Source organism: Neofelis nebulosa, chromosome 10 (genome assembly GCF_028018385.1).
Source record: "Neofelis nebulosa isolate mNeoNeb1 chromosome 10, mNeoNeb1.pri, whole genome shotgun sequence".
Taxonomy (NCBI): Eukaryota; Metazoa; Chordata; class Mammalia; order Carnivora; family Felidae; genus Neofelis; species Neofelis nebulosa.
This window is the reverse complement of record NC_080791.1, coordinates 109,083,747-109,098,740: the sequence shown is the minus strand read 5'-3', so window position 1 is coordinate 109,098,740 and position 14,994 is coordinate 109,083,747. Positions and strand designations below refer to the sequence as shown.

General features: G+C 55.1%; 1 protein-coding gene across 1 annotated transcript; it reads left to right on the top strand.

Annotated features, from left to right (window-relative positions):
* The first annotated feature begins 2,876 nt into the window (after nucleotides 1-2,876).
* GAL3ST3 (galactose-3-O-sulfotransferase 3) lies at nucleotides 2,877-10,985 on the top strand. Its single transcript, XM_058689726.1, has 3 exons — nucleotides 2,877-3,099; nucleotides 6,577-6,813; nucleotides 9,282-10,985. Exons 2-3 carry the CDS (start codon nucleotides 6,689-6,691, stop codon nucleotides 10,450-10,452), a joined length of 1,296 nt encoding a protein of 431 aa, XP_058545709.1. The 5' UTR covers nucleotides 2,877-3,099; nucleotides 6,577-6,688; the 3' UTR covers nucleotides 10,453-10,985.
* The last annotated feature ends 4,009 nt before the right edge of the window (nucleotides 10,986-14,994 follow it).

Here is a 14,994-nt window from a genome sequence, read left to right as displayed (position 1 = left end):
GGCCAGACCTGGTGCCCACTTCCCGGAACTTCCGGCAGCGTCTTACGTCACGTCCGCTGGAGGGTTGGCAGGCCCCTTCGGATCCCCAGGTCCCCAGGCGGCCTGGCCGCGAAGCCTTCTGGGAGTCGTAGTACTCGGGTCCCGTTTTCCGAGGGTCCGACTCCGGGAGCCTGGATCCGAGCTGAAGCACGGGGAACACTGGGGCTGGAGCGAGGGCGGGGCTATGGACGAAGATGACCCCGCCCAAAGGCGTGCTATTTGCGTCTGACCCGCCCAAGCGCAGATCAGCCTTCCAGCCCGACTCCGAGCTCTGGCGCGAGAGGCCCGGACGCTTACGTTCCTTAGGGAGTCCTAAAGGACTCATTCCCCGGCGGCCGCGGGTTGCGGGCGCCAAGCGGGAGGTTGCAGCCGATGCCTGTGATAAAACAGTATCTGATTGTCTGCCCGCCCACCCCCGGCCCACGGAGGGATGAATGGGCTGAAAGAGGATCGGAGCCGGGAAAGAAGCGGGCTGAGCTCCAGCTGCCGACCTGGGGGAAGGGCCACAGTAAAGCCCCTTTTTCCACCTATCAGTTCCGCTCAAATGTCTCTGTTAAGCTTTCTCCAGTTCCGCTCAAATGTCTCCGTTAAGCTTTCTCCCGCTTTCCTTTCCTTCCTTGGAGCTCCCACAACATGTGCAAACATCTACCATTTGTTTTAAAGCCTCGCCCCCTTTTCTCCACCTCCTCCGCAAGAACGTGATCAGGGACTTAGTCTTTTTGCTGTCTCGCAACATCTGGCGTTCAAGAGCTGCATCGTAATGATTGATGGGGGGGGGGGGGGGGGGGAACCGAACCGGTCTTTCGGGCAACAGGATTTGCGTAATTTTTAGTCCCGAAAATGAACTGAGGACTTTCTGTCCCCTCTTCCCTACCGGCCTACCAGAGGAGTCGACGCTGCCTCACTTACCCTGCCACCACCAGTGGCCTGTGCGTCTGAGGGAGGAATGTGCAGATGCCCCCTGCCTGTCCAACTCCCACCTTTCCTTATCCTAATCTGTCAGTCAATTCAGTTTCTGTCCTCACCTCCGCCACTAGCTCTGAAGGTCCCCTTCCCATTTTTAGCCCTGCCCTCTCACTGACAGGCTCACTGCCTGTGTGAGTGTGTGGTGTTGGGCAAGTGAGCTGGAAAACTCAAATAAAATGGTCTCATTTTCCCCCCACACCCACACCCTTCATATCTTCTTTCTAGCATGCTCCATGTCATTGACTGACCCCCCCCCCAAAGAGAAGTAGCTGAGGGCGAGGAAAAAATAATGGGGTGCCGAGTCTAGGGAAGGTGGGTTCAAGAGAAACAGAAAAGGACTGAGCCAGGAAGGCAGCTCCCATCCTAGCCCTGGATAGGAAATTCTCTTTCCTCCTGTCCAAGCCTTGATCCTTCCTCTTAAAATCACCATCACCACCCGTCTCCTGACACTCCCAAAGGAAAAGCCAAACCCAGAAAGGACAGAAGAAATGCGTGGTATTCTCCCCTCCAGCACGTCAGCCCACTCAGGTAGAGCCATTCTGACCCAAAGGAAGCATCTTTCTGCTTCCCATAACTGGAGAGCTGCTGGCAGGTCACCTGAGGCCAAAGGGCCCTAGACATGTGTATGTGGGGACGGTGATAGGGGTCTCTGAGACAAGATAAACTGAAGTCTGATAGGTGAGGAGGTAATGTAGCTATGGCCAGAAAGGGACAAGTGGGACCTCATTGTAACAGCTCTGGGACCCAGGCAGGACAGAACCTCCCATTGTGCTGAGGCAGTCACTGAGGGGCAGAGAGAAGTTGACATTCCCAACAGGCCAAACTGGGACCACAAGCAGTTCTCCTGATTCCAAGAGTCCCCATTCCCTTCACCCTCTTAACAAGGATCCTTGCACAATAGCTACCTGTGCGGGGCTAGAATGGAATCCAATTCCTTCCAGTCCCAGTTTGGCGGGCTGTCCCAGCTCCAGGCTCTTGCCCTAATAGGTCAAGAGGGTAGGAGAAATCAGAAGTCCATGAGAACCAATGAACTAAATGTAGGGCTGTTGGTATCTGCCATGACTTTGAGAGGTGCTGCTGCCCAGCTCCAGGTGGTAGGAGTTAGGGTCTAAGAAGGGAGTAGAAAATTCAGGACCACCCCCTGGGCACACCCCACCCGGGCACACCCACACACAGACACCCAGGAGTTTACACAGAGCCTTCACACATATCACCTCTGCAGTCTCCGAGCAGCTCCAGGAACAGCTCTCTATCCTAGAGAGAGCTGTTCCAGGCCCACGGAGTATCCAGGCCCAAGGAGTTGGCTCTTCACTCTGGGTCTTAAGTTCAACAAGGGTTGAACTTGGGTTCTCAGATTCCCAGTACAAAGTGCTAAGGCTCTGGTCAGGAACAAGTGAGTCTGGAGTCCTGCTGTAGGGTAGGAGTGGGTCAGCAGCAAGGGGATTGCCTCAGGGGCTGGAAGGAAAGGGTCTTCAGGGGTGGGAGGGCAAATGGGACCAGCCCCCAGGCTGAAGCTGTGCTTCTCTGCTGGAGGTGGACAGAGAAGAGGAGGGAGGTAGTATGTGGGTGCTGGTAAAGGTACCCGTGTCTCTAACTCCCCTAGGACCCACCAGGCCAAGGTCGCCCAATAGAGCCCAGGAATGTCCAGCAATGCCAGAGTATCCAGATACCTTCCAGGCCTCAGTTTCCCCTTCTGTAGAGTGAGGGCAAGATGCTGGCCACATTGCTGAATCTCTCTGCAAGGCTGCCGGGCGATGCCCGCATCCGAAGACGCCACCCGGAGACTGTTCCTGGGCAGCCTTCAAGTCAGAGCTGCCCCCTCCTCTTCCCACTCCCCTTCCCCTCCCCCTCCCCTGCACGCTGCCGGCCCCCGCCCCCGCCCCGCCTCCGGTGTGCGATGGGGGGGCGGACGGCGGGCAGAGCGGAGAGGAGAGCGGAGTCGCCACCTGATCCCATCCAGGCTCGGAGAGGAGAGCGAACCGGCGCTCGGCGCTCAGGGTCCCCGGCGCCCTGCGATCCGCATTGGATTTCGGGACAAGGGTTTAGAGATAGCGGCGACCACCCCAAACCCGGGTCGGAGGCAGAGCCCGCGGCGTAAGTACTGCAGTGGCCGGCGTGGGGCAGGGGGACTGGGGTGGACCGGGCCGGGACAGGGGACGAGGGGTAGGCAGGAGAGTGTCGCGGGGGCCTGGTGCCTGGAGAGCATGGGGGCGGGGGGCGCTCTACCCCCTGGGGAACGAGAGAAGCCGGGGTGAGAGGGCGAGTCTGGCCTATCCCCTGTGGTGACCAGATCCTAGTGACCGGATCCCTGGGGTAGGTGGGGATGAAATTGAGGGAATGGGGGCTGAAGGGGCGGTAGTGATGGAGAGAGAAGGATGAAGGGAATTTGGAGGCAGGGATGACGTGGGGGCGGATGGCAAGGAGAGGGGGCTGGGGAGGACCTGGCAGCAGGCTGGGAGGAAAAAGGAAGGAAAAGAGAGAGGTGGAAAGATATCTGGTCTCCTGAGCCACTAATCGGCAACCCCCTCAGCCCTCAGCCCCTTCCTCTCTAGTGCCCTGGGCAGTTTCCCTGCTCACCGGGCTGTGCCGTGCTCTAGTAAGGACGGAGTCTCCAGGTCACCCAATGGTCAGGGCTGGTGGTCCAAGCCGGGACACCCTCCCCCTCTGAGAGCACCCATATTGGCCCTTAGAGCTGGAGGGGAGAGAGAAAAGGGCTCATTTGGGAGTGGGTGGGTGTCCAAGCCCGTTTTCAAAGCTCTGCCTAGCTATACCATTTTTTCCTTTGGTTCCCTGGAGAAAGGAAAGCAATTTGCAAAACCAGGCAGCAGCCTGAGGTAAATTGTTCTGACTAAAATTAGCACTGATATTCTGATGAGGCTGGGCATCCTGACCTGTCTGGGACGGCGGAGGGAAACTCTCTCCATGGAGAAGACACAGGGGAGGCAGAGGAGGTTGAAGAATACAAGGGGCAGGAGCCAGGGCCCCAGGAGACCACCACCCACCCCACACCAGCCTGGAGATTACAGAGGTTAGATCCAGCCCTGGCCAGCTCCCTCCCCGGGTGCCAGTGCCCTGACTCCATCTCCAGAGGAAGCATCATGGAGAGAACTTGGCAAGGGAAGGGAGGCCGCTTCCAGTGTCCAAGCAGCACCTTCTCTGAGGACCTGGAATGTTTAGCCTGGCCGAGTGCCCACCCAGAGGAGACAAGGTTACTGCTTTCAAATACCTGAAGGTCTGTCATGGAGAAAAATGATCCATGTGGTCTAGGACAGCAACACTAGCAATCATGTAGATGGAAGGTGGAAGGGGGCAGGCTGAGCAGGGCACTCATAGTGGCAGGCTGATCCTAGCTGTCCCAGAAAAAACTTTTGAACAGCTGAGGCTGCTCAGAAACGGACCAGGCTGTATCTGAAGGTGGTGAGCGTCCCGACACTGGTGGTGGCCAAGCAGAAACCGGTGCCCACCTTAGAGGTGGTGTCCATGAAGTTCTTGCGCTAACGATGCCCTATTTCAAGGGGACCTTAGACGAGAGTCTGGCTGACTGGGTCCCCAGGGCTAAGACACGGAGGGGAGTGGGACGGAGGAGACCACCAAGCACCCTGTTGTCCTTCTCTGTGTGGCCTGCTTGAAGCACTTCCCAGGGAAAGTCCCCGCAGCGCTCTCTCCGGGCTTGACCTCCTTGGCTGACCCAGAGTCCTCTGAAAATAGAATAGTTTTAGCGAGTTTAGCAGTGATGTGAATAGGTTGACTTCCCACTTTGCCCCCTTGGGAAACTCCCATCTTGTCACCAAATCCTCTAGGCAAGACGAGTGGCAGAGGCCACAGGCTCTGACTTCCCTTGTAGGCTTCCTCACCCTCGCATAGCCAGCCCTTCTCTGCCCTTAACAATCCTTGAAAAGATAGCAGGGCCTTAGGCTTTCTCTGCTATGTCCTTGGCTGCCCTCTGTGGTGGACCCTTCACCCCCCTCGGCTCCAGGCAGATTAAGTCTGTCTGCAGGCTGGTGGAAGAAACCAGGTGATGCGGCCTGGAGAGAAAGGAAAGGCCTAACCATCACATCATTCCACCCGAGCAGGTTTAAATGTAATCCAGGATTAATGAGAGGAGAGGGGAAGGTAGTGGTAAAGAAGAAGAACTAGAAACCAAGCTCTAGGCCCCAGCAGGAAGTGATGGTCAAAAGTTTTTACGTTACCTCATCCCTCCTGGGACCCAGGTGTCCTAGTTCCACATACGTGCAAATGCCCATAGGGTTCCAGGCTCCCTCTCCCCTTCGAGAGGTGTGAATGTGAGGCTGACGCTGAACCCAGACCTGGAGACTAAGGCCCCTGAGACACAGACACCACCCTGGTGGGGAGACAGACATTGCTGCTGAAGCTGTCTTTCCACCAGGACTGCCAAAGGCCAGGCTGCCCTTGAGCCAAGGCATTTGTGCAGAGACAGGTGACTGGCTGGAAAACAGGCCCTCCCTGCTTCTGCCTCTCACTCCTGCCACTCACCTGGGATGGAGGCCCATCTTCTTCTGGAGAATCTCAGCGGGGAAACAAGCCGGAGCCCCTCTGTATTCCCCACACCCCACCCCTCTCCCCTCTCCCCGGCTGCCATGTCACGGCCTTGGCCAGGCACCTCTCACTGCAGAGTCAGCTGACAAAGTGGCCAAGGTTTCAGGTGTCTAGGGATGGAATCCAGACAGGGTTCTGGGATTTCAAGTCCTTCCTTTCTTTCTCTCATGGATTTATTGGTCTTGGGCCCTCAGGGCAGGAGCCCAGCTAGGAAGGCTCGGGGCTCAGAAACATGTAGAACTACCAGAGTCCAGAGCAGGGATGGAGAAATCCGTGTTCAGTGGAAGCAGCACACATTACATCTAGAAGGATGGGCTTTGGAACCAGAAAGAACAGGTCTGAATCCTGATTCTGCCAACAACTGTGTGACCAGGGACAAGTAGCACCATGTCATAGAGCCTCAGTTTCCTTGTCTATAAGATGGGGAATAATGCCTGTGTTAGGGTGTGTGGGGATTAAACGGCATTAAGTATGTACTAGTATGGTACATGTAGTAAGCCGGCAGTATCGATGCCTTACGCATGTCAAGAGACTCGAGAAGATATAGGTCCAGTCAGTGGTTTCTGAGGAGCTCGGTCTCTGGGGAGTCAAGACCAACTCTTGGCTGAAGCAGTCAGGCAAGGAATCCTGGAGGAGGGAGACCTTGAATTGAGACTTCTGTGCTTTAAGCCAAGCACTGGTGCTAAGGCAAGTCTACTGGGGGCGGGGAGACAGAAACAAATAACCACAAGACAGATGAATTAGGGCCAAGCCGAGAAGCTGAGACAGGGCTCCAGGGAGGAGTGGCTACCGCTTGAAGGGCTGGCCACACCCCAGAGCCTGTAATTCCACCCAAGACTAAGTTATCTAGAGGGTGCGGAGATAGGGTCTTGGAAACCGGAGGTAGGAACCCGATCTTCTCTGGCTTCTCTGCGCACCCCACCCTTTGGAGCTCTCCTTTGCACCAGTCCTGCTGGGGCCCACAGTCCATCTCCTCTGCCCGCCGGAAACCTGTTTGCCTCCTTCTCCTGCCAGGCCTCTCAGGAATACTGGCCCTGCTACCAGAGCCCCAGGAGCCCCCATGAGTGCTGGCGAAGGGAGTCCTGGATAGCGAGGTCCCGGCTGGTCCAGGGGTGGGTACCGCATCATGCCACCCATCCTCCAGCACCTGCAGCAGGCCTCCAAGATGATGAGCCGCAGAAAAATCCTGCTGCTGGTGCTAGGGTGCAGCACCTTAAGCCTCCTCATCCACCAGGGGGCACAGCTCAGCTGGTAAGGGGGCAGGGCCTCACTGCATGGGCGGGACCCAGGGGAGCTGCATTCTTGCCTGGTGGGCAACGGAATTGGGAACTCTCCTTCCTACTCCTTCTATCTGCCGGAAGGGTCTGTCTTCTGCTGGGCTTTGTTCCTTCCATTTTTCTAAACTTATTTTTTTTTAATGGGCTCTATGCCCAACATGAGGCTTGAACTCATGACCCCAAAGACGAGTGTCGCATGCTCCACTGACTGAGCCAGCCAGGCGCCCCTCCTTCCCTCTATTCTAGTCGTGCTTTCTATATATTCTCTTTAGATCCACACAACCTGCTTGGGCAGGCACTGGTCTTCACTGAAAGGTTGCTTGAAGTCCTAGAGTTAGTGACTTCAACTGGGATTCTAATCCCGTCCAAATGCTTCCCGTGGCATCACATTCTGAGCGCCTCCCCAGAGGACTGCAAACAACTTCTCATTACTGATGCTGTGCTGGGCAAATCCCCTCACTCTTCTGAGCCTGTTGCCTCATCTACAAAATGGGGATGATGCTATGGGTGACCCAGTTACTCCCCATGTTACAGGATACGTGATGACTAGCAGTAGCCCTTACCCCGCTCCATGACTCACTGTGTGAACCCACCAAGTCCCTGCACCCTTCAGGGCCTCATTCCCATTTTCTACATGGTCTGCCCATAAGAATGGTGTGAATAGGCCCAGTTCTTGTTGGATGATGTAACGGTCTTTTGGTAGGGCATCTGTGTAGATATTATCCTGAGCCCAAATGGGCCACAGATAGGAAATCTCAGTGGTGTTCTCAGAGCTGCTTAGAGTTCTCATTACATGATGCTTAGGATAGAAAAGAAACAATAGTAACTCAAAATATGCAGGAAATTTACAGGTCACCTGTCATCCCAAACACCCTTGTTTCAGGAATAAGGAAACAAATGAAAGCTTTATGAAGGCTAGGATTGTTGTCTGGTTTTTATACTATTAGCATATTTCTTGAACCTAGAACAGTGCCTGGCATATAGTAGATGCTCAAAAAAAAAAAAAAAAAAAAAGACTTATTGAATGAATGAGGCTCCAGAGAATCTAACAGAATCACGAATCAAATAGATTGCCTCAAAGCCCGTGCCACTCACCTACAAGGTGAGAAGCCAAAGAGTAAAAATGCGAAAAAAGCTAGAGAACGAGAGAATATGGTGACTTTATTTAGTTGCCAGACAATGTAAATGATTTTTCTCCTTCTGGTCCTCAGTTTCTACATGTGTAGAGGAGACTTTCTCAAAGATCTCCAAGGGCCTCTGTCCTTGTATTAGTTGTTTCTGTGTAACCCAATTACCTCAAAACTTAGCACCTGAAAACATCAAACACTTATTATCTTGGGGCATCTGGGTGGCTCAGTCAGTTAAGTGTTGGACTCTTGATTTCAGCTCAGGTCATGATCTCACGGGTTCATGGGTTCAAGCCCTACATCAGGCTCTGTGCTCAAAGTGCAGAGCCTGCTTGGGATTCTCTCTTTCTACCTCTCTCTGCCTCTCCCCCACTCATGTTCTCTCTCTCAGTCTCTCTCAAAATAAATGAATAAAACTTTAAAAATAATTTTAAAAACACTTATTACCTTGCTTCTGTGGGCCAGGAATCCAGGTGTGGATTACCTGGGTTCCTCTGGCTCAAGGTCACATGGCATTGCAATCAAGCTGGCTGCTAGGGATGCAGTCTCATCTGAAGGTCTGATTGGAAATGCTCCCCTTCCAAGCTCATTCACGTGGTTGCTGGCAATATTCAGTTCTTCAAGCAGGCTGAAAGAATGAGGCCCGGTTCCTCAGGGACTGTTGTCGCCCGGTGCCTCCCCATACAGCTGCTTACAGTATGGCAGTTTGCTTCTCCTTGCATGAGTCATCCCAGAGAGAGGCAGAGAGACCAAGATAGAAGCCATTGTCTTTTTAAATTTTTTTTTTTTCAACGTTTATTTATTTTTGGGACAGAGAGAGACAGAGCATGAACGGGAGAGGGGCAGAGAGAGAGGGAGACACAGAATCGGAAACAGGCTCCAGGCTCCGAGCCATCAGCCCAGAGCCTGACGCGGGGCTCGAACTCACGGACCGCGAGATCGTGACCTGGCTGAAGTCGGACGCCCAACCGACTGCGCCACCCAGGCGCCCCGCCATTGTCTTTTTATAATGTAATCTCAGGAGTGGCATCCCATCATTTCTGCCCTATTCTATTCCCGAGCAGCATCAAGTCCTGCTCATACTCATGGGGAGGGAAATACACAAGGGCGTGAATACCCAGAGGCCAGCAGGGATCACTGGGGTGACGTCATACTAAAGGCCGCCTGGCATATCCCTCTACTGGTTCATGGGTATAGTCCGGGTTGGACCATTCTGTGGCCCATCTCACCATCCTTGGGGAGGGGCAGGGGTCGAGAAGCATCCCTCTCACACCCTCCACCCCCCCCCCCCCCGCACACCTCCCGAACTCTGCAGGTACCCCAAGCTGTTTCCTCTGAGCTGCCCGCCTCTGCGGGACTCACCGCCCCGCCCCAAGCACATGACTGTGGCCTTCCTGAAGACGCACAAGACTGCGGGCACGACTGTCCAGAACATCCTGTTCCGATTCGCCGAGCGCCACAACCTGACGGTGGCCCTGCCGCACCCGAGCTGCGAGCACCAGTTCTGCTACCCGCGCAACTTCTCGGCACACTTCGTGCACCCAGCCACGCGGCCACCGCACGTGCTAGCCAGCCACCTGCGCTTCGACCGCGCCGAGCTCGAGCGCCTCATGCCGCCCGGCACCGTCTACGTCACCATCCTGCGCGAGCCGGCCGCCATGTTCGAGTCGCTCTTCAGCTACTACAACCAGTACTGCCCGGCCTTCCGGCGCGTGCCCAACGCGTCGCTCGAGGCCTTCCTGCGCGCGCCCGAGGCCTACTACCGCGCGGGCGAGCACTTCGCCATGTTCGCGCACAACACGCTGGCCTACGACCTGGGCGGCGACAACGAGCGCAGCCCGCGCGATGACGCCGCCTACCTGGCCGGCCTCATCCGCCAGGTGGAGGAGGTCTTCTCGCTCGTCATGATCGCCGAGTACTTCGACGAGTCGCTGGTACTGCTGCGGCGCCTGCTGGCCTGGGACCTGGACGACGTGCTCTACGCCAAGCTCAACGCGCGCGCCGCCAGCTCGCGCCTCGCCGCCATCCCCGCGGCGCTCGCGCGGGCCGCGCGCACCTGGAACGCGCTCGACGCGGGCCTCTACGACCACTTCAACGCCACGTTCTGGCGCCGCGTGGCGAGCGCCGGCCGCGCGTGCGTGGAGCGCGAGGCGCGCGAGCTGCGCGAGGCCCGCGAACGCCTGCTGCGGCGCTGCTTCGGCGCGGAGCCCGTGCTGCGGCCCGCCGCGCAGATCCGCACCAAGCAGCTGCAGCCGTGGCAGCCCAGCCGCAAGGTGGACATCATGGGCTACGACCTGCCCAGCGGCGGCGCCGGTCCAGCCACCGAGACCTGCCTCAAGCTGGCCATGCCCGAGGTGCAGTACTCGAGCTACCTGCTGCGCAAGCAAAAGCGCCGGGGCGGCGTGCGGGCCCGGCCGGAACCGGTCCTGGACAATCCGCCGCCGCGGCCCATCCGGGCGCTGCCCCGCGGCCTCCAGGGCCACTGAGCTCTCAGGAGTCTGGATCCTACCCTGCCCGCCCGGAGTCTTGCCTGGGACTGCCCCCGGGCCATCCGCCTCATCGGGGCCTCTTCTGCTCAGTACTTGGGGCCTTGTCTCCCAACCTGAGCCTGCCTCCCTAGGGTGGGTTGAACCCCATCTTCGTGGTGGGTGCTGATAGGCCCGATCGAGCCCCGGGCCACCCTCTTCTCCTTGCTAACTGGTTGGTAACTTTGACAAGAGGTCTGAGGCCTGACCAGAACTGCCCACCCTGCCGCCTTCTGTGGGTTGAGCCCCACCTGTCTTTTTTCAAGTGGGTGAGCCCAGGCCTCAGAGGGAGGCTGAGCCCTGGGAAAGGCCGCTTTGTCAGCTTCCCGGGCTGCTCTTCCTCTCAGGGGTCAGAGACCCCCCCACACACCATCTGTCTTCCAGGTTCCACCCTCCCCAAAGACCTAAGCTGCTCCCAGACTCCCAGAACCAAGAGTTCTTGGGTTGGGTTTTTTGTTTGGTTGGGTTTTCTTTTTCTTTTTTTCTTTCCTTCTTTCTTTTTCTTTCTTTCTTTCTTTCTTTCTTTCTTTCTTTCTTTCTTTCTTTCTTTCTTTCTTTCTTTCTTTTTTTAATAAAATACTTTCAAAAGGTACAGGTTGGTTGTCAGTCATTGAAAGCCAGATTTCCCACGTTTGAGGATGAGGCAGATCCCCAAGAATAGCAGCAGCTGTGACTGTCCCCTTGAGGAAGGGGCCCAGGCTCAATCAAGCTCCTCCACCGCCCTTCCCAGAGGCTTACAATTCTCAAGAACCTCTTGACTGGGCTCACTGGTGCAGACTGGCCACCTCAGCTCTACTTATCTTTCATTTGAGAAAATCCAAATCATTCCTTTCCAGTCAATTCAGCCCCACGTACTGAACGTCGTCTCTAATTTGGGGACATAGGTGGGCAAGGCAAACAGGGTTCATGGGGCTCATGGGGAGACATTGGAACTGGAGTGGGACATGTAAACTGAAGGAGGGACTGGAGCTGGGTAGAGGGGAACACTTCAGGCTGAGCGGGGGCTAGATGGAGGATCATACTAGTAAGGAGGTACTCAACTCCCCCTTTTGAGTCACCAACTTCACTACGGGTCCTCCCCACAAGAAGATACCCTGTCTCAGATAAAGTCCATTCCCCGCCCCTGGTGTTCTTCAGCACAGCAAGACATCCAGCACTTCAATGTTTATTTATTTTTTAGGGGGGAGGGGGGATGGAGGACCCGAAGCAGGCTCTGCGCTGACAGCAGTGAGACTGATGCAGGGCTCCAACTCACAAACGGGGAGATCATGACCTGAGCTGAAGCTGGATGCTCAACTGACTGAGCCACCCAGATGCCCCATCCAGCACTTTAAAATGAAACTCCAGGAGCACCTGGGTGGTTCAGTTGGTTAAGGTCCAACTCCTGATTTAGGATCAGGTCGTGATCTCACAGTTCGTAAGATTGAGGCCTACGTGGGCTTGCTCTGACAGCGCAGAGCCTACTTGGGACTTTCTCTCTCCCTCTCTCTCTCTGAGGAGAGAGAGAGGGAGAGAGAGAATGAACAGTGAGGGACGGAGAGAGAGGGAGACACAGAATCCGAAGCAGGCTCCAGGTTCTGCGCTGTCAGCACAGAGTCTGGCACGGGGCTCGAACTCACAAACTGTGAGATCATGACCTGAGCGGAAGTTGGATGCTTAGTTAGCTGAGCCACCCAGGCACCCCTAAACTCAAAAAAAATTTTTTTAATAAAATGGAACTCAAGACTAGCAGAGAATCAACTTTTTCTGTTACTTTCTTTAGAGCTATGTTGATCTATCCGGACAAGTAATAAAAATAATAGCTAACACGGTGTGCTGTGTGCCTGCCACTAAAGTTTACAGACTTTAACATACACTAACTTATGAGATGGGTACCGTCTATGGGTGATGGAACTGAGGCTTAGAGAGGTTAAGTAACACTCGGGGTCATACAGCTAAGCCTTGGACGGTGTAGCTTCAGAATCTATGCTCCCTAAGTGCTATCACACTGCCATTTGAAAAGAGAAGTTCCTGTACCCTAGCCTAGGCTGACTTCCAGGACCTTCCCCCAAAAGAACGTAAGGTGAAGGAACAAAGACATCGCTATCTGTTCCTCTTTATTTTATTTTTCACAGAGACGATTGTTGACCTGTCTGGATAATAGAGATTGCAATTGTTAGTTGACAGTTTGGATGACAGTCTCCGGGCTTGAAAAGTGGCTGCTTTTATTGCACCCCACTTTTTACCAGTAGAGCTCTGGAAAAGGCAAAAGAATACAGACACGCAAAGCCATAATTAGGTTTCGGGCGCTAAGCAGCAGTAAAGAATTGTACTCGACTCAAAGTCGTCTATCCAAAGAAAAGCATGGACTGACCCCCAGGCCAAGAAGGTGCCTGTCTGCTACTGTTCACCTCCGGCCCTAGCCTCTGATCATGCCTTTCCCAAGAACATCCTTCACCTTGTCTTGTGCCCTTCTGGAAAATTCAGACTTGCCTGTAAGATCTGTCTTGATAGACCTCTCCTGCCTTCCCAGACCGTCAGGCTGGTGGGCCTTTTTTTTTTTTTTTTTTTCTAATCAACGTTGCCCTGCTTCAGCAGAGAGTACAATTCAGGATTCAAGAACTAACTGGAAGCATCTGGAATCATCAGGTCCTGGGAGAGGGTTTCTCTGTAGAAGCAAAGGCAGACCCTAAGTAGGCACCAAATCAAATATTAGCCTTCAGTGACTAAGCAGGGGTGGGGTGGGGTGGGGTGGGGAGGGGCCCTCTGGGACTCCTTGATCAAACGTCTCCAGCTTCCGCTACAGGGAACAGCCCCTGGGTCCCAATGCCTTTGCAAAGAGGCTTCTTCCATCAACACGCATGTGGTGCTACTCACTCTGTGCCCACTCTACACATTTCCAGGGCTGGGCAGTGGGTGAAATGTGGTCGCTGCCTCAAGGAGCTCACAATAAGGTCTGGGACAGGTGTGTAAGCAGCTACCCGCAGAGAACCACACACGTGCACTGGGTGTAAGAAAGCTGGGGCCTTTGTGAGCCGGGGAGTGCTGGGCTCCCCGGTGGGAAAGGCACACCAGCACCAACTTACGAAAGGCCCTGAATGTCCTGCTTAGAAGTTTGGATTGTCCCATGTGGGACTCTGGAGTGAATGGAATGGCTGAGTTGAGCTTCAGGGGAGGCCGGACTGTCCCCAGAGCGGAGGGGTCATGATCTCTCGCCATCTGCAGTCCCTTCCTGGCTGGCACAGCAGCACACAGGTGGGGACCTCTGTTGTAGATGGAGAGGAGTCACTGAAACAGGCAGGAGAAGGGTCTCCAGTTGTAAATGCTACTGGGAAGAGGGACATGGCTAAGAACAGGGACACCAACTAACTTTCCTGAGCACTTACAATGGGCTGGGTGCTCTTCTCTGTGCCTATGTGTTTTCACACATTCGATCCTTCCACCAACCCTGGGAAAGAGGTGTTTTTCTTATCCCCCTTTCACAGAAGGGGAAACTGAGGTACAAAAAGGTGCGGTGTCCAGGCTCACTGGACCGGGAGAGGCTGAACCAGGACAGCACCCAGAGGGCTTGAACTCCCAAGAACCACCCTGTCACTGGGATCCATCATCCCACCCCATCAAACACACACTCGGGAGTCCCAGCTGGCTCTATTCAAGAGCCTCCTTGTAGAAGCCTCCTGAGAGCAGGCTTGAGTGGGAGACAGACATAGAGGGCCCAAGCGCTTTGGGTGCCTGAGGTGAAGTGGCAACCTGCCAACATGATTGGGCAGCTTCTCAGGCTGTGCCAGAGAAGCAGAGAGGGACTGCAGGGCTGTGCACCTGAGGAGAGGGGCAGCCCCTGGGGGGCACCCAGATGAGAGGAAGGATGGGAGAAAGAGAGGCCTTGCGGGGGAGGGAGGTGAGCATGGCTTTCCATTTTCAATCTCAGAGACCTGACATTTGCTCCTCCGACCCAGAACGGCTGCAGGAATCTGAGGGCCCAGGCTGGCCATTCCTCTCCTCTCCAAAAGATCCCCCTGCACCTTCAGGTGGGCAAAGGACAGGATGAGACCAGCCTCCTCCATCCCCACTCTCCACTGCCATGCAAATCTCATAGGGTTTTCCCAACACTCAAGCAACAGGGGAGCAGGAGTCAGAGCCTAATACCCCATTACAAATGGGAAGACTCAGTCGTTCGAGCATCCAACTCTTGATTTTAGCTCAGGTCATGATTTCAGGTCATGGGACTGAGCCCTGCCTCAGTCACCACACTGAGTGTGGACCTGCTTAAGATTTTCTCTCTCCTTCCCTCTGCCCCTCTCTGCTGCTTGCTCTCTCTCTCTCTCTCTCTCTCTCTCAAATTAAAAAAAAAAAATGGGAAGACTGAGTCCCAGAGTGGACATGTGGCTTCCAGAGGTGGCCTAGAGCCAGGGCAGAGATAGAGTGGGAACCGTCCCATGAGCTGGAGCCACAAGAGGCAGGATCCTGGGTCTTCTATCCCAACTTTGAGTTCAGCCTAGAACTCCCCTCCTCAGTGTTCCCCAG